At 43.1% G+C, this 27,934-nt stretch overlaps 2 protein-coding genes across 4 annotated transcripts in view; one reads left to right on the top strand and one right to left on the bottom strand.

Moving 5' to 3' along the window:
• Window positions 1-1,265: 1,265 nt before the first annotated feature.
• hyi (hydroxypyruvate isomerase) lies at window positions 1,266-7,011 on the top strand. Its single transcript, XM_083970706.1, has 8 exons — window positions 1,266-1,563; window positions 2,016-2,127; window positions 2,547-2,661; window positions 2,948-3,026; window positions 3,900-3,949; window positions 4,028-4,097; window positions 6,247-6,381; window positions 6,472-7,011. Exons 1-8 carry the CDS (start codon window positions 1,365-1,367, stop codon window positions 6,525-6,527), a joined length of 816 nt encoding a protein of 271 aa, XP_083826832.1. The 5' UTR covers window positions 1,266-1,364; the 3' UTR covers window positions 6,528-7,011.
• A 2,350-nt stretch (window positions 7,012-9,361) lies between these two features.
• The window catches only part of szt2 (SZT2 subunit of KICSTOR complex), a 96,497-nt gene continuing 77,924 nt past the window's right edge, over window positions 9,362-27,934 (bottom strand). For all 3 annotated transcript variants that reach the window (XM_083970689.1, XM_083970690.1, XM_083970691.1), the window contains 11 exons: window positions 26,980-27,076; window positions 25,397-25,477; window positions 24,510-24,584; window positions 19,431-19,496; window positions 17,134-17,347; window positions 14,733-14,910; window positions 14,523-14,645; window positions 12,400-12,919; window positions 10,989-11,099; window positions 10,597-10,665; window positions 9,362-10,512 (listed from right to left, as the gene is read on the bottom strand). In XM_083970689.1, coding sequence (XP_083826815.1) covers window positions 10,369-10,512; window positions 10,597-10,665; window positions 10,989-11,099; window positions 12,400-12,919; window positions 14,523-14,645; window positions 14,733-14,910; window positions 17,134-17,347; window positions 19,431-19,496; window positions 24,510-24,584; window positions 25,397-25,477; window positions 26,980-27,076 — 1,678 coding nt within the window. In that variant the 3' untranslated portion in view covers window positions 9,362-10,368. The remainder of the gene's footprint in view (window positions 10,513-10,596; window positions 10,666-10,988; window positions 11,100-12,399; window positions 12,920-14,522; window positions 14,646-14,732; window positions 14,911-17,133; window positions 17,348-19,430; window positions 19,497-24,509; window positions 24,585-25,396; window positions 25,478-26,979; window positions 27,077-27,934) is intronic.

Raw genomic sequence — 27,934 nt, 5'->3', positions numbered from 1 at the left:
CATGGCCCCTGAGGAGCCTGCAGGGCCACAGCTCGAGTGTGAGTTCTGCTCCTCTACACTAATGTCCTGCACACTCACACTGATGATTTCGCTGCCTTGTCATTGGCTGGACGGTTTACATTGATCTGCTTTTCCACTATATACTGTACTCCCTTTTAAAAGATTTATGAATAATTTAGATCTCATATATTGGTTTGTTAACATTTTATGAAGTAAACTGTTGGAACACTTTGGATGACGAGGGAAACTGTGACTTACTGTTGTTAAACCTCACGTCTCATTTATGTTCTTTGTTTTCTCCATTATCTGACATAGTCTGCTTCATTTGGCAACAGATCTTAATCATCGAAATGTTTCATTTGGTTTATTACATTTTCATATTGAATCTCTGCCGGTATCTCATCTGCATGCACTGACACTCTAACACCTGAGCCAATAATGGCAGTGAGACGTGATCTAAGGCCTACCCATACGTAGATATGTATAGCCTACATAAATGTGTGTGTAGGCCTGTTTTTCTGAAATGCTAAAACACTAAATGCCATTTTCTGAAGGGGACTGATCGGGGAACAGTATGTTCCCAATCCCAGTATATTCCCCACTGTTGCCGGTTGATGGACTCTCTCTACTTATCTGGACTCTCTCTCTCTCTCTATCTGGCCTGTCTAGCCTCTACCTGGTCTTTTTACTTAACTTAACCAACATCCTATGTTCTCCGGTCACATAGGCTATGGGAACATAGGACCTGGGGAACATGACCCCTTCTAAAGTCAGTCCGTCCTCTGTGGTCCAAATCAAATCATAATCACACAAACAGTTTTCACCAGTTAGACACAAGTTCCTACGAAGAGAATTAGGGCCACTGTAAAAAAAAAAAGAAAAAAAAAGTGAGTTTTCTCAGAATTCTGACTTTTTATTCTCAAATAGTCAGAACTCACCTTTTTTCTTTTTTTTTCTTCTTTTCTTTTTTACAGTGGCCCTGAGCAGTTTGAGCTGGGTTGGTTTCCATTTACACCAGAGTTCTGAGAATGGCTATTTGACTATTTGGTGGTAGCTTAGTCTACAATCTATGAAGAAACAGAATCGTAGGCTACATGTGTATTTTTTGTATGCGCATATTTAATTTATTTGTACCTTATTTTGCCTAAAGATCTAAACTTTATTTCAAATAGAGTAGAAATAGCGCTTGTCTACGGTTTTATTTTGAAGGGCCCCACTTCCGTTTCCGCTGTGACGGCGCTACACTGTAGCTGTCAGCAGACCGAAAGTCCAGCAGTGACAGACTCTTCTACTCGGCTCAGCGGGTCACGCTGTGTGTGTGGCTGACCTGGCCTTTCGGTCGTTGGTCTCTGTGTTAAACCAAGATGGCTCCGCTCAAGTTGTGTGCGAACATCTCGTGGCTGTTCACGGAGCTGCCGGACTTCGGCCAGAGGATGGTGGCTGCGGCCGCGGCTGGTTTCCAGGCTGTGGAGGCTGCGTGGCTCTACGACACCGGGCTGCACGAGCTGCAGGCGGCCAGGAAGGCTGCAGGAGTGGAGGTGGTCCTCATCAACACCCCGCCCGGTACAGTAGTGACTGTAACACACACACACACACATACAGAGAGAGAGAGAGAGAGACTGAGCTTTCAGACAAGACACAGTTCTGGTTCTGGCTCTGGTTCTGTTCTGGAGTCTCAGAACTTGGTGCTTTCTGGTGAACCAGCACCAGTTTGTATGTTACTCTGTAGGCTATTACTCAGGAGGAAGTGAACACAACATGGCAATATTTTTGTGTTTTGCTGTCTCAGTAATCCGTCCTCAGTTTTTTTTTTTTTTAAAGTTTATTAATTATTCAATCTGGTGTTGGAGTGAACCCAGCCTTGACCATCTCTTCCCAGAGTTCAAAGATAAAAAATGACTTGACTTTATTAAGGGAAGGGAAATTCATACAACTTGTTCTTTCTCTGTCGATGCCCAAATTGCCAGCAAACATTTAGTTTCCTTGACCTGGTGGATGAACTGTGTGTCCAACAGGAGACGTGGAGGCAGGGGAGCTGGGCCTCGGAGCCGTTCCCGGCAGAGAGGCAGAGTTCAGACGGGGTCTGGATCTGGCTGTGACGTACGCCAAAGCTTTGGACTGCAAGAGGTGAAGCTCTCCACCCTGACACCTGAGCACAGTGAGGGTCCTCACATTAGATTTTCATCCTGCATTCGAAACAGTTAAAATACATAAAGATATAGAGATAATGATCAGGCACATTCAGGAAATATCCAGACCCCTTCACTTCTTCACATCTTGTTACAGTCTCATTTTCGTTGTGGTTGCAAAACTGAAGGAAGTTCATAATAAGAAAAATAAAATGTTCAACTTTTATTATCTTGTTCCCACTGAAGCCCCTCCTCAGTCTGTCACATGCATCCTCAGGACTGTGTTTGATGAGGTCAACAGTTGTTTGACGTCATGTGACCTGCAGCTCCGCTCCCTGCCCAGCAGGCTGTAACGCTGAAGGCTGCAGAGCAGCTGCAGGGGTGACTTTGTCACATCTCTTCCATTTCCATCACCAGGATCCACCTGATGGCAGGGAGGGTTCCTGTGGGCTCACAAAGGATGGCTGTCGCCAAGGAGATGGAGGCTGTCTTTGTCCAGAACCTGAACCACGCTGCAGGTGTCCTCTCTCAGGTCAGTGTCTCACAGCAGGGTACAAGAGGCTTCAGTATATACTCTACAATATACAACAACAGGGCACAGAAGACTAGAGTATTATACTAGAGTACACACTGAGTGGCTTTATAAAAGCCAAATAATGAGGTTACATGGTAACAAGTTGTCCATCAGGTGGAGGAGATAGGGAATCATTGAAATAAATAAACATATAATAACCTGCATCTCATGGGTGTACAGTGTTAACTCTGGTGCTTTGTGTGTGTGTTATGTTAGTGTAGTGACATGTCTCTGGTCCTCACAGGAAGGAATCACTGGTTTGATTGAACCAATCAACACGAGGATCACAGATCCCAGGTACTTCCTGGACTCTCCTCATCATGGTAAGACAACGTCCCACTGAGACAGCACAGGACAGATTCTGTTACAGAGTCATCATGTCTGGTTATGTGGCAGTGGTAGAGATAATAACCTGTTAGTGCTATGTCAGTGCTCACTGTCTCTATAATGTGATGGACATTTCAATTTAGTACCATCGTTTCTTTTATTTTGAAGGTATTTCTGAAACTTCCCTGAATTCACAACACTTGTTCAGTTTTAGCAGGGGTCCAAACTATTAACGACTTTTAAGAATGAACAGGATTTTCTAGAAAATAACACATTTGATCCAGAGCTGCTCTGGTAGCAGTATTACTATTAGGAAAAAGTCTCCTTTAATTTCTGCACTTGCTACCAGTGGTGTCATTTTCAGACTAAGGCCACTGATCAAAGCTCAGAATCTGAAGTGTACAGCACAAGTGTTCCTGTCTTCTTTTTTTTTAATGATTTTTAACAGCTGTTCCAGCCTCATGGCTCACAGAGGTTGTAGATAATCTCTTAATTATTCATTCAGATATTCATTATTAAACCAATCACACTGCCATCCCAGGTGCTCTTAAACCTTGTCCTATCACTGTTATAATGGTGCAGTGTTGGACACAGTGCAGGGTTGTGTGACTGTGACTGACCAGCGAGTCAGACCTGACACAGACAGACAGTGAATAAATCTCCAGTTAGTTAGAGTGAATTCTGTCAAGTCTCCTGAATTGATGGATGGATTCAGTCAGGATTTGCATTATGGGTAGACATGTGTCCTAATTCTTTACCTGACAAATACCACACATCCTGCATATTGACAGTAACAATCACTGACAGAACAGTGAGTAACAGCAGGTGGACACACGGTGTTGAGCTGATCCTCAGGTTTGTCTCTGCAGCTGCTGAAATCCTGGAGAAGGTTGGAAAGCCGAACATCAGGCTGCAGATGGTGGGTGCTCTGGAAATGTGTCTTCACTGAGGAGAACCATCTTAAAGTTGTTAATGAGGGATGGTTGAACTGTTTCAGGATGTCTTCCACTGGCAAATAATGGACGGAAACCTGACACACAACATACACAAGTATTTCCCCATTATTGGTGAGTAAGACGTGATCTCAGCCCTCATCAGTTGTTCAATGGCTCATCTATTTACAGATCATATGGTTCATATGACAGATGAAGTAGTTCCTATCACCCAGGTGTTTAGACTGTGTCCTGGACCCAATCACACATTTACACCCAATTATTGATTAAATATGTTGTTTGTTTTTTGTTTTTAATGTGAGAATTGAGAGCAGAAACACTAGGAAACATGTATTGATATTTCATTATTGATCTGCACACCATTAGTTTGTGAGGCTTTATAGGTCAATGACAAAATCAGTGTTTGATTTTGATGAACCAATCACCTTTAACTGTTAAACCAAGTTTTCTTAATAAGGAGAGGATGCTGAATCTCCAGTGCAACATCATTTTAGTCCCAAGTATAAATTATTATTGTTATGAATAATAGTTATTAGTCAGTAATATCAAAGTGCAACAAAGCACAAACTGTTGATTTGCAAAAATCATTAGTCGCACAAGAATTTGACTGCCAGGTTGTCTCACACATTAAAGCAGAAGTAAGCGATATTTTTGTGTTAACTCATTGAGTGCCGCGCTCCTTTCCAAAGTTTTAGTCAAGTGTACCGGCAATTTAGACCATTTTTGACTTTTTATGTAGAGCCATAGTGTATTCTATATTATTGCCACCAACACATACTGTAGCTCAATTGAAAGGTGAAACTTTATGCTTCAAATGGCCACAAACCGTTTGTTTCTACGTGCCTCTGTTCCTGAGAAAAGTCAAGCTAAACATGGCTGGGTTTCACCAAAATCCCTCCTTTTTTTCTAGAAAAGGAGATAGAGCGTCTTTTATGAAAGGTGCTCTGTTTGTGTCTGTCGCTCTTCTGACACTCGCATTTCTGGATCAAAGGGCTCGTGTAAGATAAATATATACAACAATTGTTGTTCTATTCACAAAACCACCATCGGGGGCGGGGGGGGGGCGCCACTAAACAACAATAACACAGACGCACCGTGCTGTGTCACAGCCTCTAGCCGTGGAACGTGAGGGTCTGTCGGCCACAGCGGCTCGGGAACACCGGTCCAACCGGTGGTCGCAGTTCTTCTGTGGTACGGCTCGGTGATGCCGGTCTGCTTTGGCCCAGAGACCATCACATTTTACCGCGGGAGGACTTTGGGGAGGACACGGTGTTGCTGGAGATGAAAACCGGGCGGGACAGTCGGCTGAGAGCTTCCTGTTTCAGCTCCGAGCTGCAGGAGCCTCGCGGGTGAGAGCGGAGCAGCTGCTGCATCCACATGCAGAACTCCGTTTGCAGAAGCTGAGTTATGATAAAAACTTCCAGATCATGAGCTGTCATGAGACTTTGATCGTCATCTATTTCAGTTCTGCTCGTCGTAGAGTCCCCAAATTTACATATAATGTGTATTAAAGTGTCTATTTTCATAATTTAAAAAAAGCAAAAAACGTAAAATCTCGTTTTTGGCACTCAACGCATGGGAACGAAAAACGAGAAATTACGTGGTTGGCACTCAATGAGTTAATATGAGTCTTAAATAGTTATATCTTCCGACAGCAATCACTTACATAGAGTGTTTGGACCGAAACACGGGTCTCTCAGTCACTCTGCTCTGCTCTGAGCCGAGGAGAAAACTTTTCTCGTATCCTACAAGTTTTATCCAATGAGGAGAGAGAACGGCATAAAGGGCTGTGTGTGCAGCCAAGGGATGCGCCTGAATGTGGTGACGTAGGGACGAGGACCAATAGATCCATGACGAGGGTGGGGGCTGCTAACTCCATCGGCTGACAAGACGTTATGGTGCGTTCAAGGCAGCCCGTAACTCGTGTTTTTCCGACCTGTGAAGTCGTACCAGTTCGATCTGGTACAAGTTCACGGGTCGGAAGTTACGAGTGGCCGTTATAGTGACTTTCACAGGTAAAACGGGTCGGAAAAACACGAGTGGGTTGCCTGGAACGCTACAAAGTCGTAAGTCGTGACTTGAAGCTGTAATTTACGGTTTCAAAAGCCTGCCTGGAACGCAGAATTAGCCAAAACGGCCGGATCGCTTACTTCTGCTTTAATCCAGTCTTTCCTTTTGTTGTTGATGCCATTGTGTAGTTGTTGCTCAGTCGACCCTCTGCATGGGATGTAGATAAAACATGGAGGCTGTTTTTGTTTCACAGGTCACGTTCAGGTCGCTCAGGTTCCGGGCCGGAACGAACCTGACAGCGCCGGAGAGCTCAACTACAGATACCTGTTCAACACGCTGCAGAAGCTCAACTACCAGGGATACATCGGCTGTGAATATAAACCACTGGGTGAGTGTTGTACGTTGTTTTTAATAGTCATAAAAAACCTAATGAAGAAAAAAACAAACAGACATTAATCCTCATGTGTCTTCACTGCAGGCTCCACACAGCAGGGCCTGGGTTGGATGAAAGACTACTGCACACCCAGCAGCTGAGGAGCTCTGGTGACTCCACCACAGACCTGCGACACTGACGCCTTAATGACAGTTTGAAAACCCTGAGAGGAAGATCCAGTGCTCCACCACATCAATATCCACATGATGTTTCATATAGTTATACATATGATGAGTGATACAATGAGTCAACACCATGACTGAGTCTTTCCTCTGTTAACAGCAGCCAACCAATCAATGACAGGCAGGATTTTGTACATCACAAAGCTGAGGACCAATCCTGTTATTTTGTGTGGAAATGGGGGCGGGGCTAAATAAACCTGAAACCTTGTCAGTCTTGAAAGAGAAAGTAAGCATTAGCATAAACACCAACAGTGTTAGCCACTGCCATTATAAACTAACAAATAAAAGGTGCTAAAAGGTGTGAGGGTCTAAGAGCAGAGGATGTTGTTATAATGCTGTGTAAAAACCTTTTAGACCAACTGTTTGTAAAAACGGGTTATACAAATAAAATTGCCTTGCCTAACCCGTCCTGGTTCACCTGCTGGTCCACCTGCTGGCTTCTGGCTCTGCTCATAGAACTCCTCATCTGAGTCTCTGATGTTTCCTACTTCAACCATCTTGGAACTTCCCCGGACCCTTACCTTGGGGTGGGAGGTGAGCCCCTCTCCATGTCAGACGGTGGTGTAGAAGATGTCTATATACCTCCATAAATCTGTGTATCATTTGTTCTTTCTATTTTTAATTGGCAATCAAACAAACAGGCCACAAGAAGACCTGTAGCCCATTTTTCCATGATCAAAAACAAATGATACACAAATTAATCCAAGATCACATTGAGCTCTGCAAAGTCCTCCACACACTGCTCCTCAGACACTGTCCAGATGTGGAGTATCTCACTCTGAGCTGCAGACACACAGATTACACCCATCCTAATTAGACGTGTGTAAAACATTGTTCACGTTCTGGTTCGTGTCCATGTTTTATACATGCATTAGTGTTTTCATGGCCTTACCTTGGAGTTAAAGGAGACATATTATCCCCCTTTTCCACAAATTCAAATAGTTTCCAGGTTTGTGACATGCCTTGGTCAAAATACCCCAAGGTTCAGGGGCGGGGTTTAGATAAGTTGGTAGAGAACCCACCCCATGTGTTGAGGCTGTAGTCCTCACTGCAGGCGGCCCCGGTTCAAATCCCGCATCTACCGGTAGGGGTGGTATTATGCAAATTCGAAAACTAGTTACATCATTGGTAGACAACTGAGGGAACAGCTCGTAAAACCACATGGATTTAAACATACAGAGCCTGAAAATTACAGATTTCTTTGTCAGTTCTTACATTTTGGGGCTGGAAGGCAAGACAAACACCCAAATATATCTTAAAGAGCCTTCAGAAAGTGAAATTTCCATATGTCCCTTAGTAATAACAAAGTAATACTGATAAGTAATACTGTAAGAATGATTCATCACATTCTCATTCATCCTTCTAGTTTATTTTGCATTTCACATACTGTATAAAGTCTGTACATACATTATATACACATGTAGTTAGAGACAGTGCAGTGTTTATGTACAGTGTCAAACTGGTCACATTTCCATAATTTAACCTTCAGACTAAACTCTTCATCTGTTGGAGGCTCAGGCCTGTGTCTGGTTTCCCTCCTCTGACAGTGTGCAGAGCTGTGAGGCCTGACTCTGGCACACATGAGAACACTGCCATGTCAAGTCTTGGTGTTTGAGGTGATGTCATGAGGCTGGCTTCATGCCCTCTTGTAAATGGAGGTTATGATCACCACCCACACATGACAAGTCACATTCATTATCATCAGCATGCTGTAGAGATGCAGACGACATGTGACATGCTATGATGCAAATCATCAAAGTTAATATGAGCCATTTTTTTGTGCTTATGGGAGGCAATTCTAGTCGCATTTCTCCAAACTGACTCAGGCACTTTCACTGTGTTTCTAAAGATCCTCTGCAGAGCTGATGGAAGCTATGAGTTTAAAAAAAACTGAGGGATCAACAGAGGAAGGCACTTCAGGACAGCGGATATGGCAGTGGAGTAAAGAGGGGAGCAGGGCTGATACTATCAAAGGTCTGAATATAAAGGCCCTCAGACTTTACACTGACTCCTCAGCTGTTGCTCACCCATAAAAAACACTGACGTAGTTTGAAGAGCCAGCAAACTGAAGGCACACACTCTATGAAGATGTGGGTCTGAGACCGGGGCAGGTTCACAACCAGGACAGTCGCTTATAACCGATGACGATAATGATGCACTGAAGCACGACGCATCAGCCTGAGTGAATCATAACTGCTGAGAACTCCAGGACCAAGACCCTCAAGTCCAGACTTCATTCACCTTCAATTGTCCCAGTGTTTTAAAACTCATTACTGACTTATTGATACGATGACTGGTCACCTGCTGATGTGGCTTCTGTGTAAAGTGAAGAAGAAACTGTACAGAGCAGATTACTGTGATGGTAAAACTGTGATGGGTCACTCTGGGAATCATGACACCAACTCTATCAGATTAACTCCAGCTGCTTCAAAGTCTGATCCCTGATTTCCTCCTCCCTGATAAACTGCAGTACAGTGTTGAACTTGCTGCGTCTTTCTCCCTTGGCCACATGTTTCTGATGATGTATTCTAGTTTGAATAAACAAAGGTTCAGTGTGAGCAAATATTGTGACGTGTGCGGTCGAGCAGGACGACAGGTTGTGGGTTATTTTCTCTTCTAAGTCTCTTCATGTCCTCTGCTGATCTTTGATGAAGGTGAGGTGCAGCATCCTCACTACAACACACCCTGTTATGTGTCATTACAGGCAACTGGATGCTTTATACTAACACCTGTGATGTACTGAGGTGTATCTACGGCTGAAAACTACAGGCTGAGCTCACTGTGGGACTATCACTGTGACATCATCACCACCCTGGAGCAGGAGGCGTTGCAGCGACTCATTCGGAGAAATCGACTGCATATTCAGACATGAAGTAGATTGAAAAAACACAAAAATGGAAACTTGCTGCAAATGAGAAAACCAAATAAAAAATACATTAACACACAGCAAATAACAGCAATGATGCAACAAACAGAAACACTTAACAAATCGAATGCAACAGATAAAAAAAAAAACTGCATATCCAGATACAACAGGAGAGCTCTGGACTTGAAGCTTTATCTGAGGCTTGACCTCTGACTGGACCATCCACTGTTGGTCAGGGAGGAAAAAGAGGCTTTTGTGTGTATGTGGGTTTTTTTTCCAGGATCTGCAGTGTTTTCATGTTTCCATGTCAGAGCTGGAGCTGTGCTGTTCTCTGGTCAGATGTCCTGTTCTTATGACACAATCAGTTAACGCTTGGCACAAATTGGAATTCAAGGGGTTAGGGTTAGAATTTGGTGGTCAAAGGTCAAGGTGACCGCACTAAAACATTAACCAACTGCTGAAGACTCAGCAGTTACGATATAATTCAACTCACATATTTCATGTGAGCTGGTGTGAGTGGCAGAGGCCAACAGCTACAACTTGATTTTTATTTCTGTTGCATTTGTTTTGAGGGTTTATGAGTTTTTGTTTGTTGCATTTTCTTTTCCATTTGCAGCAGTTTGTGATCATGTTGGTTTATGTTTTTGAATCTGCATCATTTCTGAATTTGCAGCCTGTTTGTTTTCATCAGGCTGTTGCATGAGAATTAAGATTGATAGTTAGGAAGAATTGAGTTCTTCTCTGACTGGTGTGGGGCTTTTGATGCATCATCACAAAAACACACTAACATCATCCATCCCCTCATCTGTCATGGCAACAGAGCAGCTCAAACATATTGTCCTCTGCTTTTCTGTGACTTCCTGTTTCCATGTGTGGCTCATGGTCAGACGAGCTCTATAGGAGTCCGGTCCAGAGGTTGTAGCAGGCCGTGTTGATGACAGACTCCAGGTGATGGTACATGGACACCAGCTGTGGGGGAGGGCTGCTGCTGGCCTGTTGCTGCGGTGGCAGTGGCTCTCGAAACACCACCTTCAGACTCTGTGATGAAGGAGATACACAGCTGAGGTGTCTGCATAACTACAGTATGTGAACTACATTAAACATAAACATTAAGAAACGTACTGTTTTTCCTGCTTGGCTGTCCAGAAAAACCAAAACAAAGCAGTCTGTGAACTTCTGGTTCAGAACGGCCTGGAACAAAATCACACAGAAACACAGAGTAGATGAACATTTTTACAAGAGGAGATCGATCAGTTCAATCTTCTCTGCCATGGTCAAATGCTGAAAAAATAACTCCTTAGTTCTTGAACTGATCCAAACTGGATCATAAATATTCACCATGACATGCACCTTTGAAAGAAAGAGAGATGTGGCTAAAAAAGAAAAGGTGATAAAACTAAAAGTGACACGACTCATACTTTGTAGTCTCTCAACCAATAAAACACAGTCATGTATGAAAACCTATAAACACCAGTTCCATGCCAGATGAGTGGAACTAAAGATCATCTCCTCACCAGGTACTGGATGCTGTTGTCATCAAAGTGTCTGCAGCTCTGAGGGAAGCGGTTCAGCAGGACTTTGATCAGACTCTGGTACCAGGCCGGACTCATGGTCAGAAAACAGTCCTGTAGAAACAAGTGTTCATGGATACGTGTTTCACTCTGCAGTATTTTTGTAAAGCACCAATAACACACATGATCACAATGTACTTTACAGGGTAAAGTCAAAACCTGACTTAAAGGAGACATATTCTGCCCCTTTTCCACAAATTAAAATAGTTCCCAGGTGTCTTAAAGACATGTCTGTGACATGCTTTGGTCAAAATACCCCAAGGATCAAACATCACAGCTCTTTTCATCCGCTCAAATCAGCCCCACCCTCTCTACCGGTACCGGTATTCACAGGTAGGGGTTTATGCAAATTTGAAAACAAATGACATCATTAGATGACAACTGAGGGAACAGCTCATAAAAACCACATGGACTTCAACCTCCACAGCCTGCTAATTACAGATGTATTTGTAAATTCTCACATTTTGAGGGCCTGAAGGCAAGACAAACACCTAAATATATGTTAAAGGGATAGTCCAGGTTTTTTCAAGTGGGGTTGTATGAGGTACAAATGGCCACTAAGTATACTATCTCAGTGTTTCCCATTAATTAACTAAGACTGTGTAAAGAAGGCCTGCAATAAACCAAAGTGATTCTGACGTCCATCAGGTGCTGGAAAACTGTTAAAGGGATAGTTCAACATTTTGGCAAATTGGCCTATTGCCATAATCACTATAGTCATAGCAGTAGGTTCGTTACCTTTAATTGTCAGTGTAAGCTATTCTTAGAACGGAGGAGCGGAGCAGAAGGCTGCTCAGGGCTACGCTATGGAGGCTAAGGGAATTTCTTGGTTTTCCTCATCAAACTCATCAAATACACAACCCAACAACTCCAAAAGGCTGTTGTGGACAAGTTGTGAGCTGCACAATCACCACGCTATGAGATAATAATGGAATGTTACGAGACGGAGCTGTTTTAGAGGTAAATTCATGCAAAACCGCTGATGCGCGTTGCGTTCAGGGACGGCAAGCAGTCTCTGTATTTACCCTGTATTTACCTCGAAAACGGCTCCGTTTCGTAACGTTCCATTATTATCTCATAGTGTGGTGAATGTGCAGGTCACAACTTGTCCACGAAAGCGTTTTGGAGTTTTGGGATTTTGTATTTGATGAGTTTGATGAGGGAAACCAAGAAATCCCATTAGCCTCCGTAGCGTAGCTCTGAGCAGCCAGACGCTCCGCTCCTCCGTTCTAAAAATAGCTTGCACCGACAAATAAAGGTAACGAACCTACTACTATGACTATAGCTATTATGGCAATGGGCCATTTTGCCAAAATGTTGAACTATCCCTTTAAAGAACAACCGTGGGTCTTACCAGCTGTGGATCGATCTCGCCCACAGAGCGGCTCTGCACAGACTTGAGCAGCTCCTCTAGCTCGCTGAACGACAGCTTGGTCAGCTTGAGTTTGTCCAGAGCCAGGTGCTCTCCGTGGAACAGCCTCCTCCACAGGTTGTCCCTGCGGCAGTGGCCCATGGCCTGCTCCACGCTGGCCTGGATCTGCCTGTGGGCCGACGCCACCTCGTTGTTGAGCAGAGGGAACAGAGGGGACGGGTAGAACAGGCCCTGGGCCTCCGGACCGCCCCTCGCCGCCAGAGGGTAAAACTCGTTGCCGTCGCTGGGGGCCGAGGCGGCGGCGGCTTCGGCGGGCGTTTCCTCCCACAGGTCCTGCTCGGAGCCGCGGGACCCGGACCCCTCCGCTCGGTCCGGGGGCGGCCGACCGCCCGGGTCGCCGGGTTCGCGGGGGATCTGCGGTAACTTTTTGAAACGGCGCATGTCGGCTGTGAGGCGGGGGAAGAGCTCCCTCTGACTGGTCATGATGACGTAGAACCGCAGCCTGCACACAGGTACATGGAGGTGGAGAGGAGTGTCAGGGATTAGAGCCCGACCCAAACATTCACATGTAGCAGTGTGTGCAGCTGATTAGGCCAACACAGTGTTAACACATTAATGATCAACTGATACAGGTGATGTTTTAAAAAATATGGTAAAGTGTATTTTCCCTAATAAAGTGCAGGGATTATTGGGACAATATCTTTCAGACTCTATCAAATATTTTACATAGAGCTATTTATGTAGATCCATTGGTGGCGGTTCTAGGAATTATTGATTCAACTATAAACATAGAACATAGTATGGTTTTGTTTATAGGCCTACTTGCACGAAGATTGATATTACTGAATTGGAAACAAAAGGCAGCCCCAACTTTTTCAAATCTTATGACAGATGTTATGAGACATTTAGAGCTGGAGAAAAACAATCAACCACAATGGCTGATGATGGCAAGTTCAAGAAGTTCTCTTAACCCCCAATAGAAGGAAATAATTATTATTATTTATTATTAATTTTTTCCCATTTCTTTGATTAGGTTTTTTTTTCTTTGTGAGTGTATATATGTATTTGTATGGATAATCTTTTTAATCCCCTTCATCTGTCTATGTTTATTTTTCATTTTGAGATACAGTGCATAAGTTAAAGCAACACTAAGTAACTTTTCAACCTTCTCATAATATTTTCAGAACTTTTGTGATGGTACATCGACTTACAACAGGTTGAATGACACCTCTGTCATGGCCTGAGGGGGTCTGTATCACCCTCACTGGCACTAAGCAGCTTTGAGGAGCATGGTAGGAACCCCAAACTACAAATGTGCTGACTGCTTTACAGCAGACGTCACTTCCCCCTTTCCCCATTCGTTAAAAAGATGGAAGTCGATACGAACGCCTGTGGGATTACCGCTATCATGGCAGAAGCAGCAAGAAAACCAAAGAAATAAAAAGTTTTGTCTGAGGAGACTAAAAAACTAAAGAGGGAGAGTTACAGTATGTGGAACAGCTGCAGCTCCGCTCCGGCACGGCGGCAGAGCCGATACGTTTCTATTCTAGTACTGTATGTGTGTGCTTCTACCAGCTGCCCTCCGCAACACGCAGAGCTTCGCCGGCGCATACATCCAGCACAGAGCAGCTCGCACAGGACAGGAAATCGTGTACAAAATACAAAACAAAACACCTGGTTGATTTTCAAAATAAAATACACCGTGTTTACGGCGGATCATATTTCCCGCACTACACCGTGAAAACGTTGTAATGGGCTGAGGCCTGAAGTCAACGGGTCAGTTGACACCATGAACGAGGGTTAGGGTTAGTTACTGACTGTAAAATCACAAAATAGGGAGATCAACAGGTCAGCACCGAGTTGTTGCATGCGACCGGGAAATCAGGATGTTTACAACGCTACGTGCCGGTGCTCATGGGAAATGGTGTCTTCCTTCAGGCAAAACACTACCGCTTTGGTTCTTAAGTACTGCTTGAATACAATTTTTTTGAAAAATGTAATGTAATGTAATTCAGAATTTAATCGGTTATCTGAATTTTTTGGTCCCTAATAATGACATCGCCCCCCAAAAATCCTTGGTATAATGCTGTCTTGGATCTTCTTACCTCAGTAAATGCCTCTCTCCGTCTGACTGCTCCTCAAACGGAGCAGCATTATGACACACCACCAGGGACACATCGAAGTCGTCATGGTGATGCAGGCCCTCCAGATCCTTGTAAGATCCGGAACTAGAGCAGGGAGGGATGAAGGTTGAGAGGAAGCAGCTCACACACAAGAACAGATTCAGTGATTCAGAGATTCAGAGGTGAGCGTACCTGTTCCACAGAGCCACCAGAGCGTACTCATGGAGGTCAGGGGTCCCTTTCTTGTTGTCGGTGGCGACGGCGGTCTTGGACATGCGCAGCGGCTTCATACCGTAGGTGCTGGCGTGGTCAGTGATGTAGTTGTAGAGCTGGTGAGCCGTTATCATCCCCGTGGAGATGGAGAAGCTCCCTGGTCAACACAAAGAAAGACGGTCAAGAATCAAAAGTTAATTAACTAACAGTTATGTGTTTTTATTCTGCCTTTACAGCACTTCTTCTAGGGGGATGTGACTCTGGATAAACAGGGCTGTAACCTGAGACTAGTTTAAGTTCATGTTCGTGTTTATGAACTTCTACATTCCTACGACTGAAGACTCTTGATTCTAAATGAGAGCAAGTCAACATGTTCTGAAGCAGAGTCATGTGATCAGGACTGAGATGTGGACAGATGGCTGGAGCCTGGGGCTGACACTTTAATGCACCATGATAGTAACTTGCAGGGTTTTTGCACCGTTTACTGTGAGACTCAGCCAAGAGAGCAGGAATATTTTTTAAGCCAACTGAAGCGTGAATGAAAATCATGTTGTAGTGCAAACAATATCGCCACTAAAGCCACAATACAACAATGAATTTGACTGAAACACTGTAATCAGTGTAACCTTTTAAATAGATGGCTCCATTCAGCTGCTCCACCTCAGCTGTATTTTGGTCTGAGCTGAAATCTTTTTTTTTTTGCTCTGGGGAGTGACTTTGAAAGATCTATTATGGGCCTTTCATTTGTTTTGTATTTCAAAAGCAAACTGAGTTACTTGTCTTCTACTCATTGTGAAAGTTTCTCTCCCCACGTGTATCAATGAGCCTGTGGCCGCTTCGCCACCGTTCCTTCCTTGGACCAACTTCTGATAGATCCTGACCACTGCAGACCGGGAACAGCCCACAAGAACTGCAGCTGCAGCACATGAGAGACCCAGTCGTCCTTGTAGAACTGGATCAGATCCTAATGCTGCCCATGGTGTTCCTTGTTCACATGTTCACTTGCTGCCTAATATTTTAAAATGATCTTGTTGCCTAAGTTTCCTTTCCTAGTATAGTATACATCCACTCTCTTCTGGTTATAATAAGGCACTTGTATTGCTTTCTCTTTTTGTTGTTGCTGTTACTGAATCGTTCTTGAATCTTTGCTTTTTTCTTCTTTTTTTTTTTACTACAGTATTCTTGTTTCATTTCTGTTTTTGTAATTGTCTTTAAAGGTCCAGTGTGTAATATTTGGTTTGGTTTATTGGCAAATTCTGAATATACTGTACTACCCATGAATAAAGTGTAAAATCGTAATAAATCTTTTATATATACATATAACAAGGATCTTGTTTTAGCGAGTGTTGCCATCTTGCGCCGCCACGTTTGTACGGCAGCCCGAACAGAAAATCCAGCCAGCTAGAGAACGCTTTTCAAGAGTTACACATTCATAAATAAACCAAAGAAGAAGAAGGAGGAAGGAAAGGAGGAAACAGCAGAGAAAGTGAGTTAGTAGTTAGTCGGTGGAGAATAGTGAGAAGTTTTTGAGTTATAAACCTGAAAGTTTCCAAATGTGTTTGTCCTCGGAGGCCACCGTCACTTCAACCCCCCCCCCCCCCCAATTTTACACAGTGGACCTTTACATTTTTATGGTACAAATAAATAAAACAAATAAAACATTGATCCCACCCACTAACAGATTGTGTAATAACGCCACCTTATATAATGTAATACATTTTCACCTCATGATGTAATAACACTGCATTTTGTAATAAAATTCTTGAACGCAACATGTAATAAACTTTGCCGCATTTTGTGATCAGTTGTTACATATTGCATTATTACATTTTCTTCATATAACAAATTCAACAGCAACAACAACAATTGTAACAACAGCGTTATTAAATCATGAGGCGAAAATGTATAACATTATTAAAGCAGAAGTAAGCGATCCGGTCGGTTTGGCTAACTTCCTGTCAGCCGATGGAGTTAGCAGTCCCCGCCCTCGTCCCTACGTCGCCACATTCACGCGCATCCCTTGGCTGCACACACAGAGAGGACCGCCCCTTTATGCCGTTCTCTCTCCTCATTGGATAAAGGTTGTAGGATACAAGGAAAGTTTTCTCCTCGGCTTACAGCAGAGAAGAGTGACTGACAGACCCGTGTTTCAGACCAAACACTCTATATAAGTGATTGCTGTCGGAAGATATAACTATTTGAGACTTATATTAACACAAACATTCAGCTTACTTCTGCTTTAAATAATGCAGCATTATTACATAATGTGGCGCTATATGGGTGCTATGATGAAGTGTCATTCAGTGTTATTCACTTCGCCTGTCGGTGCTCAGAATGTTAGGCCTGATCGGTGTGTATATGCACTCGGTAGTGAAGTCACCTTGGAAGATGTGGTTGCGTCCGAACTTGGGAATATCCGGATGGTGGGAGATGAAGTCGTCCAGGAAGTCGGTCAGCTGGTAGCCCTGGCGCAGCGTCATGTGGCAGCCGACCAGGTACTGGTGAACCACTCGCAGGTGGAAGTCGTAGCTGAAGGAGTGGACGTGCATCAGGTCCCGCACCTTGTCGCACTCCTCGGTGAAGAGCATGGAGAGCTACAACAAGAGGGCGAACACAGGCGTCAGCAGCGCCGCGGTGACCGGCCGACCGTGTCTGCACAACATGTGCCTCCACGTTCAGCTGTGTAGGTTTACAGAGGTCGGCTTACCGTTCCAGCTGCTCAGTCACTCCCTCTGCCCTCAGCAACTTTAATATCAACATGCTGCATGATAGTGTTATCTAATTCAATCAACAATCAGAACGGGGCTGACATAAGCATTAATTGCAAATGCAAATGGCTGCAGTGAGAGGCTCCTATGGGGTAGAGTTGGAACAGTGTTATCTGTGTCAACAGAATAAACTCACAGAAATATCTTGCAAATATAAAACAGAAGTGAGTGTGTGGTGTGGTGGAGTCATGGGGCTCCAGTGTGTCTCCTGACTCAACCAGTCAAAGAGGAATTAATGGCAGCACTGCAGTGGATGAAGCTGTACTCATGAGGTCATCTAGGAAGAGGAGGGCACACATTGACAGAATGATAAAAATGACACTGATGTTTCGCTTTGAGGCTTAACCCTGTGTTTGTATTTTGCTGTCCTCAAAAACAGGAATAATCAAAGATGTAATTTATACACACATATACGTAAACACTTTGTGCTTCCTATGATTCTGAAGTCACATCTAAAACTTTAACACATTAATTCTGGGACTGTCGCTACATTTTGAGGTGGTAACAGGTTGACTGTCTTTATGTGGCACGATAAGGAGCAGGGTTTTAGAAATATGGAGGTCATTAGTTCAAGTTACCAAATGTGACGTACATCACATTTCATCTGTACATGAAAGTGCTTGTGATTTAGTGTAAACGTGTTTCAAATGTGAAATAGAAAATATCTGAAAACAAGACATGCCTATATTATCATTTTTATGAAATTACTAAAAACCACATACTGTATGTATGCATATGCATATGATGTGAATAAATGTTTGATCTGTGATAAGATTATAAAGTCTGTTTCTCATACATTTTAAGGATAAAAATAGTTGAATCAGTCTGTAAAATATCTCCACTATCTATGTTTTCTCCCTCCATGTTACATTTATAATTGGGTCAATGACGTGACGCAACCCAATGTCAAGTGGTGTAACCAGTATTTTTTCATGAAAAATTTGTTGGGACAAATTTTACATAATTTGTCACATTATTTATGTCCTGCTCAGTGTTGATAAAATGCATTCAAATTTTAACACAGAAATACAGCAAAAAAATCTATTGCAGTATATTTTTTTTTATAAATACACCTAAATCCACTGTAAGTGGATCAAATATTTATTTAATAATACTCACCATTATTTTGTGGTTACACCATTTGACATTTTCTGGACATCCAGTCTTACTTTTGCAAAAAAAAAAAAAGTCATTTCAAATGACATAAAATCAACATGAATACAAAATGCTTTTAAACTATTTTTCAAGATATTTCTAAACTGCTCATCTTGTCAACCCGTTTTTGTCACCGGCCCAATTATTTCAACTGATTTTTAATCTGTTTTTTTCACTGACTTTAACTCCCTCAGTACATTATTTAGCGACAGAGTTTGAGCAGCAGAGGCCCTACGACTGAGCCCTGGGTGACTCCACATTAGGCATTATCACAAAGTGATCTGTCGGATATGAATCAGTTTAGTGCAGGCAAATACAAGTGCGAGGAGGAAAGTCCCATCTCCAGTCAACCCCTTCCACTAGAAATGCGAGAAGAAACACTTTCACTGTCAGAGAAAGGGCAGAGAGGACAACAGACACCCACAACACTCAAACCCGCAAGAATTGAGTTGGACAGCCTGTTGAAAGCCAAGGAGGAAAAGGTAATCACAGGAGAGCTGGACTCAGGCTGTGAGCCCTAAACCTTAAAAAAAAAAAAAAAAAAACAGCTGATGGAATTCTGTTTTACACCAGTCTTTGAACCAAGCAGACTTCATTAAACACTGAAACCCATTAATTCCCAAAGACACAAACAGGCACGCATGTAGGTTTGGAAAGGAAGAGACCAGGACTGATGGCAGCAAGCAAAGCGGCAGAGAGGGGTGATGCCTGATTGTGATGAGACACCCCTCCCCTGAGAATGGCTGGGACATACCGCACAGTCAGATACTGGGGTGGCATCTGGAAACTGCTTGCAACGAGGTTTGGTGAGGAGACTGCCCTGATGGAGAGATGACATGGAGTGGGACGAGGCAGACATACAGACGGATGAGAAGGACGACTACAGAGAGGCGATAGGAATCAAACCATTTCCATACTGCACAAATCCAATCAGACACACACACACACACACACACACACACACACACACACAGACACACACACACACTCACACACACTTACAGTAGTTCATTGCAAAGCACAATGCTTGTACATATTTGCATACTTTAAGCTATGGTGCATAATGTCACCTAATTTAAGTCTGACTGTTTCCTTGAGTGTCTTTCACTATAAATGCATTTTAATGTGCAACCACTCATTGGCTTTTATTGGAGAACAACCTAACGATAAACTGACAAAGCTACAGTCCAGATGATGGATGTGTGAGACTGATTTTGACTATGACAAACAGTCAGTCTTAAAGGGATAGTTCAACATTTTGGCAAATTCGCCTATATAATCCCCATAGTGTTAGGAGTAGGTTCATTACCTTTAATTGTCGGTGCAAGCTGTTGTTAGATCGGCGGGGCAGAGACGGAAGCTGCTCAGCTAACGTTGCATATAACATATGATTAACATTACGACATGTGAAGCAAATACTCTGAAATACTTGCGTTTTTCAAGTCACCCAGCAACCGTGTCTGGAATGAAGTTCCGGCGCCACTCCTTAAAAAAAATCCTTGCGGAAACACTGTGTTGGATTGTGTATTTGATGAGTTTGATGAGGGAAAGGTAAAGGTGAAAATACTGTGCGCCTCCATAGCGTTAGCTGAGCTGCTCACGTCTCTGCCCCACTGATCTAAAAACAGCTTGCACCGACAATTAAAGGTAATGAATCTACTACTAAAACTATAGGGATTATGGCAATGGGCGAATTTGCCAAAATGTTGAACTATCCCTTTAAGCCACAGCCTGAATTCGTCTGTTGCACAAAGCAGATTAGTTCTTCATTATCATGAGCCAGATTGTGACACATTGAATTCTGAGTAAATTAACTTTCTTCAAAATAAAAAAAATGGCCAATCAAGGACCTGCACCCAACTGCTCAGCCTAACAAAACAAAAACCTTCTACTTTGGAAAGTCGGCAAAGGATAAAAAGAAACATCTAATTTTTGTCTCCTTATATCGTGAGACACACACAACTCATGCAGCCTGTGTGTCCCCTCTAATCCTTTAACATGTGCACTGAAATGAAAATTAACACATTCCTAGTGCCAGAAACACACTGGGTTCATGGCATGAGCACGGAGGCTGTGGGACACCTTCATTTACATTCTGCCAGCTTCCTCAAACGGAGAGGTCAAAGTTCAATGCAGCTGACCTTGAAAAAAAACCTTGAAAAAGGAAAAGTTCAATTCACTTTAACTGATCCGTGTGGACAGATGCTGGCCTGTGCAGTCTGTCAAAATACCAGACTAGACCAGAATCACACCTACTTGCTCCTGTTAGAGCAACGTTATCAGTCCAGCTGGAACCCCAAACTGGTTTCATTAAGACACTTCATAAAACACTAAGATTATTCAACCTGATTCATACAAATAAACAAACTGTAGTATCTATAAAATATAATATAATTCAGATTTTTTGTGCTCTGAAAAAGAATTATTCAAACTTAAAGGGATACTTCATCTAAAATCAATAATTCACCAATTTTCTACTCACCATCATGCCAAGGAAGGGTTTGGGGAACTTTCGGAGTTATCAAAACGCTTTTGGAGTTCCAGGGTGGGTCCGGCTGGCAACGGATTTTCATATAATGGCGGCGTTTATAATAGTTCACTTTTGAATCATCCAAAACACACACTATGAAACATCCAAATACCTCCATACTGCTCATCTGTACTGACCCAAGTGTCCTGAAGTGCAACATGAAAAAGTTGTTCTGAAAAAAAATATCTGATCTCTGTTTTTAGCCTTGTTGTAGCAGTAGCTCCCAATGGCTGCGCGAGATGTTCTTCCGTGTTTACATCAATGGTTTACAACAACGAACGAACATCTCGCAGCAAATCTCAACAAGGCTAAAAACAGAGATCAAATTATTTTGTTCCGAACAACTTTTTCATCTCGTGGCTTCAGGACACTTGGGTCAGTACGGACGAGCAGTATGGACTGGAGGTATTTGAATGTTTCATAGTGTGTGTTTTGGATGATTCAAAAGTGAGCTCTGCCATTATTATTTGGAGTTCCAGGGGGGGTCCGGCTGGCGTTTGCCAGCCGGACCCCCCCTGGAACTCCAAAAGCATTTTGATAACTCCAAAAGTTCTCCAAACCCTTCCTTGGCATGACGGTGAGTAGAAAATTGGTGAATTATTGATTTTGGGTGAAGTATCCCTTTAACTACAGTATTAGGACTGGATACTGCTACGGCCTTCCTGAATTGCTGCAATTCCAGTTCAGGCTCCTGCATCACCAAATACTTAGAAGAGCACCAAGGACCCTCATTTTGTGGCAGCATACTAACACTGCCTGTTTTTGTTTTTGTTTTTACCCTGACCCCGGCTTTGCCAAAGGCAAACACAACCTCAGCAGCAAATGTGCAGCAATAACTGAGTAATGCTTAAGAGACAATTTAACTAATATAATTAAGAACTCCCCAGACAGCATGTGTATTTCAATCAGCATCAAAAATGAACTTCTAATGGAGTCACAACAGACTTCTGCTCATTACATCCCCACAGCTGTGTGAAGGCAGAAGGACACAGTATCTAGTCACAGTGACGCCACGCTGGTGCACAACCCCTCTACACACACACACACACACTGGTCCATCATGACTCAGTGCTCTACTTTTATCAAGGCCAGGGATCTGATGATTTCCCATTCTTTCTGCTTCTTTATTCCAAAGGCTCAGTCCTGAGTGACGTGCAGCTGGCTCAGCTTCGTCACAAAAGGACACAGACTAAATGCAACTTCTGCAGTAAATATATTAACTCCATGGGAATAGGATTGATGGGCTGAAAACATTATGTCATCATGTGGTAACACGTCCACATCTGCCCCACCTGTGTTCAGCACTCCGAGGACATGTGTTGCTCTGAGGAAGAGGAGGTGCTCGCTGCTCCAGAGAGTTTCTATGACAACATGTGTAAAGGACGAGAGCGCAAACCCTCCTGATGGTTGATACGGGCCACTCTTAGAATTTTGTCTGTCCTCATTAAAGACATAATGAGGCATCATGTCTTGGTGAGATCCTTTGAGACCACACTGACTATGTTTACATGCAGTCAATAACCCTTTCATTACCGGAATATTAGCAATAACCCGGCTGCGTATGGCCATGTAAACAATAACCCTTTTGAAAACCTGAATATGCTCATATTCCGGTTTTTAAAAACCCAAAAATGACCCCTGGGTTGCTCTAAGAAGTGGAAATGACGCGCATTGTGTCACGTGTGTCGAGACGTTGTACGCTGTTTTGATTGGGATATCCCACTTGATTACAATTACCATGTATACAGGAATAACCCTGTTTGCTGGGGGTTATTAACGGGTTATTCTGAATGTTGCCATAATCCCAATAGTTTTAGGAGTAGTTTCGTTACCTTTAATTGTCGGTGCAAGCTGATTTTAGATCAGCGGGGCAGAGACATGAGCTGCTCAGCTAACGCAACGGAGGCTAATGGGATTTCCACGTTTCCCTCATCAAACTCATCAAATACACAATCCAACAACTCCAAAACGCTCTGGTGGACAAGTTGTGACCTGCACATTCACCACGCTATGAGATAACGGAACGCTACGAGACCGCTTGCTGAAAAACTGCCCTTGACGGGAACGTGCATCAGCTGTTTTGCATGAATTTACCTCGAAAACAACTCTGTCTCGTAACGTTCTGTTATTATCTCATAGCGTGGTGAATGTGCAGGTCACAACTTGTCCACCAGAGCGTTTTGGAGTTGTTGGATTGTGTATTTGATGAGTTTGATGAGGGAAACGTGGAAATCCCATTAGCCTCCATAGCGTAGCTCTGAGCAGCTCGCGACTCTGCTCCGCCTTTCTAAAAATAGCTTGCACCGACAATTAGAGGTAACAAACCTACTGCTAAGACTATAGGGATTATGGCAATGGGCCAATTTGCCAAAATGTTGAACTATCCCTTTAACCTGAATATTGACTGCATGTAAACATAGTGACTGACACTATCTGTGCGCCATGACACACAGGGTCCAGTCAGTGGGAAGCCTCAGAATTCCCTCGTGTGGACGCAGCTAAAACAGACAAGAGGACGTCGTAGTCAAAGACACAGACCAACGTGTGAAAATCAGTAAATGCTTCATTAAGAGTTAAACTGTGAGAGAGAGACAGTCAGACAGACTCTGTGCTGGAGAAAGTATGCTTTTTGGCTCACTCTGCTACAGTCCAGAGTCCTGGGAATCAGACCTGAAGGCCAATCAGGTGTGGCTGGTGAATGGGGGAAAGCAGGGAGAGAGCCACCCAGACCACACTCTTCTTCTTCTGAACCGGCAGAGCTGTAGCAGGGGCCAGCCAGGAGGATGGACTGTTATACCAGAGCTTTTGTCTTCCATACAGCCTGGCCAGGAACAGAGTCTGGAACTGGACTTGATTTTCTAACAGAAGTTTGCTTACCCTTTGTGTATTTCTATGTCTATTGCCAGGTGAGTCCGTCCCAGTAGTTTCCAGACAAACAGATTTTCCACAAATGCAACAACAGACCTGGGTCTCTCATTTGAACTATGTTGTTAAACCTAAACCATGACACAATCTACAGTGTTGACTACTGAGCAGCACAGTAAAAAAAATACTACAGTTACATAGACTTGCAGATTACTATTGTAAATAGTTGCACAATAGGTGAGTGATGTAGAGAGACACAAACATCCTGACCGGCTCCTGTGGGAGACCAACTTACTGCCTGTTCAATAAAGTTTCATCATCAGTCGTCAGATCATAACGGCTGCTGTATCTGTGCCTGGTCTGGACTTTGACCTCAATGTAAACACACTTTTTAAAAAAACAAAACCCCAGAGAAAGATCAGCGTGTGTGTCATTTACCTGGGAGTTGACTGTCTGGCCCATGGGAATGCGGGAACACTCGAGTGCATACTGCTTCACACAGAAGTAACAGCCCTGGCAGGAGGAAGACACACACGGTTGTTAAACTACTGAGTCATGGGATGGTGTGGCTGATCAGCAGAAAACACCACAACGGGAAAGTAAGCTTCAGAGCAGCTGCAGGTGTGTAGCGCCACATTATACATTTTCACCTCATGATGTAATAATGACGCATTTTGTAATAAACAGCCACATTTTGTGATAGAATTCTTGAATGCAACATGTAATACATTTTGCCGCATTTTGTAATAAGTTGCTACATAATGCACCAAATTATTAAATGTTGCATTTTTTATGAAGAAATGTAATAATTTGGTGCATTATGTAACAACGTATTACAAAATGCAACAAAGTTTATAACTTCAAGAATTTTATTACAAAATGCGGCGTTATTACATCATGAGGTGAAAATTAATTACATTATAATGGGGAGCTACAAAGTGTCAGAGACAGAGGATGTTTTATTTGAATGGAGGTTTAGATTACCAAACCTACACTGTTCTCTATTCTTGCTATTGTTTAATATTGAATAAAATATCTATACATAATATTATATAGATATTGCATGTGTCAATTTGCCATTCCTCTCTCCAACTGGTCTGATCTGGTCAAGAAATCTGAAAATGCCATGGCTTACTACTCCTACTTTATTTTATCTGATAATTAGCAATTTATGCATTTATGCATCAAATATGCATCTTTTAGCCACTACTAGACAAAACTGCCCTGGGAGAATAATTCAATTCACACAAACACATTAACTGTATATCAACAAACAGTATGTCAATGAGCATAATGATGAGTGCCACTCGTCATCTCCATCTCACCTGAAAAGCCAGTTCCATCAGGACGATCCCTCCCGGCAGCGCCCTCTGGAGGTGATATGCAGTGGTGCCAGATGCCGGCGTCTGTGGGGTTAATTTACAGAACAATCTTACATGTATGGCTAGGAGAGCTACAGTATTTGTTGATAGTAGGCCGAGTCAAACTTATGTGTTTTTGCAATTCAATTCGGGATGGTGATTGCTAAAAAGCTGATTTTATGAGTGTGGAAAACGGACTCTGTGCCTACTTATAACTTATGGTTGGGAGAATTGTCAAACACTTTACATCTGGAGAGAGGGGATGAAAAAAAAACGTATGTGTTTTTGTGCAGTTCTCTGTTGCCCAGTTTACAGAGCAAAGCTCTGCCCTCATGCACAATACAAATACTATACAAGCTAGAACTGCCTCTGCCTCCTCTTACTGATGTTACGACTGCCTGACAAAACACAGACCCTGTGTTTCTTGATAGGCCTGCAGGAAATGGAGCACTACAGTCCTTTACTACAGCTCCACACACACTGTAGTGGCATCAAGCATCAGTCAGATTCACTGAGAATAGAGACCAAAAAAGCTGTCTCCTCACAGGATCTGCATGGCTCAGTTTTTTGCTTAAAGGAATAGTTCACCAAAAAATGAAATTCAGTCATTATTGACTCACCCTCATGCTGATGAATACTCCAGAATAGTTTTTTATTCCTCAAAGTGCATCTGGAGACCCGGGAGTACGGTTCGTAGTCCAACGAAAATTTGATATGAGAGTAATAGGGCCCATCACAAAAACATCCATAAAACTACACAAAAATCATTTCATATTCCTCCACACTGCTCGTTCACTGCAATCCAAGTGTCCTGAAGGGATATAGTCCAGAGTTTACTCGAAACAACGTCATTTAGGCACTCAATTCAATACAGGACTGTTTAGGCTGTAAAAATGTCCTAAATGACGTTGTTACAAGTACACTCTGGACTATATCCCTTCAGGACACTTGGATTGCAGCGGACGAGCAGTGTGGAGGAATATTAAATGGTTTTTGTGTAGTTTTATGTGTCAGGCCCTATTACTCTCATATAAAGTTTTCGTTTGACTACGGACTGGCCTCCCGGGTCTCCAGATGCACTTTGAGGAAAAAAAAACGACTCCGGAGTATTCATCAGCATGAGGGTCACTACTGACTGAATTTCATTTTTTGGTGAACTATTCCTTTAATGCAGATCAAACATGAACAAATGTGTTGGATAGGAATCTAGGAAAATGTAGTGTCATTGTTCTAAAATGCTGGACAGAGCACAGAAATATATAAATATGCTTTAAAAAAAGTACCCGTCATGTTTTAATTATGTACATGTACCACCACCACCTGCTCATTTTAAACCAAGAAAAACCCTGTTCTCCTGTTCCATGGAGTTTTCTAAGGCCAAGTTTTCAAAGATCAAATATGACTAATTCCACACAACATTATGCTTATTGCAAAACTACATGAGGTTCTGGTAACAAATGAAAATAAGACTTCAAACATATATCAGTTGTGTTCAGGCCCTGAGTGTGACTGGGGATGAAGACTTGCGTGTGTGGTGGAACACTGACCTTGGGGCTGTCCTCACTCTTCTGCTTTACATAAGAAAAAGACATCCTCCCCTCTGATGACATTGTGTTCAGCATGGCCGCACGCGCCCGGGCGATGCTGTAAGAGAGCAGGGGGTGGAGCGGGGTCAGTCACATGGTCAGAGCCTAGAAAGTGAGAAGCGGGCAGGACGGGCATATGACCCACATCTAGTCCCGTTACATTACCCGACCACTTTATCTACTGTCAATATGACTGGATGTGCAGAACTTGTCCTGCCTAAATCACTGCAGGTCATTTGCCTTCAAGTAGAAATCATCTTAAAGGAATAAGCCAACATTTTTTTTTCGTGTCTTGCCTCACTCCCGAGTCCATGACCAGCAGATAGACACCATCCTTTCGACTGTGCGTGCAGTAACAAGGGAGATACGGGCAGAGCTGGCGCACCGCTAATTAGCTTAGCTCAAACGCTGGAAGTGTATAGGTAGTGTTAGCCTGCCTCCTACCCGAGCCGAAATCAGCAGTCAGAAGCTCAGCAGTGTGTCGTTAATTTGTCTTAATACCAGCTGTTTACAATTGTGTTCGGACGAATTTGGCGCTACTCAAGCTAGCCGTTGTGACCAACGCACTTCCGGTTACTTTCACAAAATAAAACACTCGTTGCCCTTTACATACAGAAAACCATGATGATAGAATTTGTGCTTTTACTTTGAAATAGGAAGCTAACCTACCCTCGATGTAGCTAGCATGAACCAAAATAAACCGTCTTTGCTTGAACCCTCCGTTTTGACCGATCTCGTCCCGTTACCGGCATTTGACCGCTCAAGATGCCTTACCGGAGAGTTTTGTCAGCTCTGAGATGAAGATCGGCCCGCCGGTTTCTGTTTAGAGTTGCTGAAGAGTTTCTCTGATGACTTTAGGTGGAGGCAGGCTAACACTACCTATACACTTCCAGCGTTTGAGCTAAGCTAATTACGG

Source organism: Trachurus trachurus (assembly GCF_905171665.1).
Source record: "Trachurus trachurus genome assembly, chromosome: 4".
NCBI classification, from domain to species: domain Eukaryota; kingdom Metazoa; phylum Chordata; class Actinopteri; order Carangiformes; family Carangidae; genus Trachurus; species Trachurus trachurus.
Note: the sequence above shows the minus strand (reverse complement) of the source record. Positions and strands in the feature narration are given on the sequence as shown.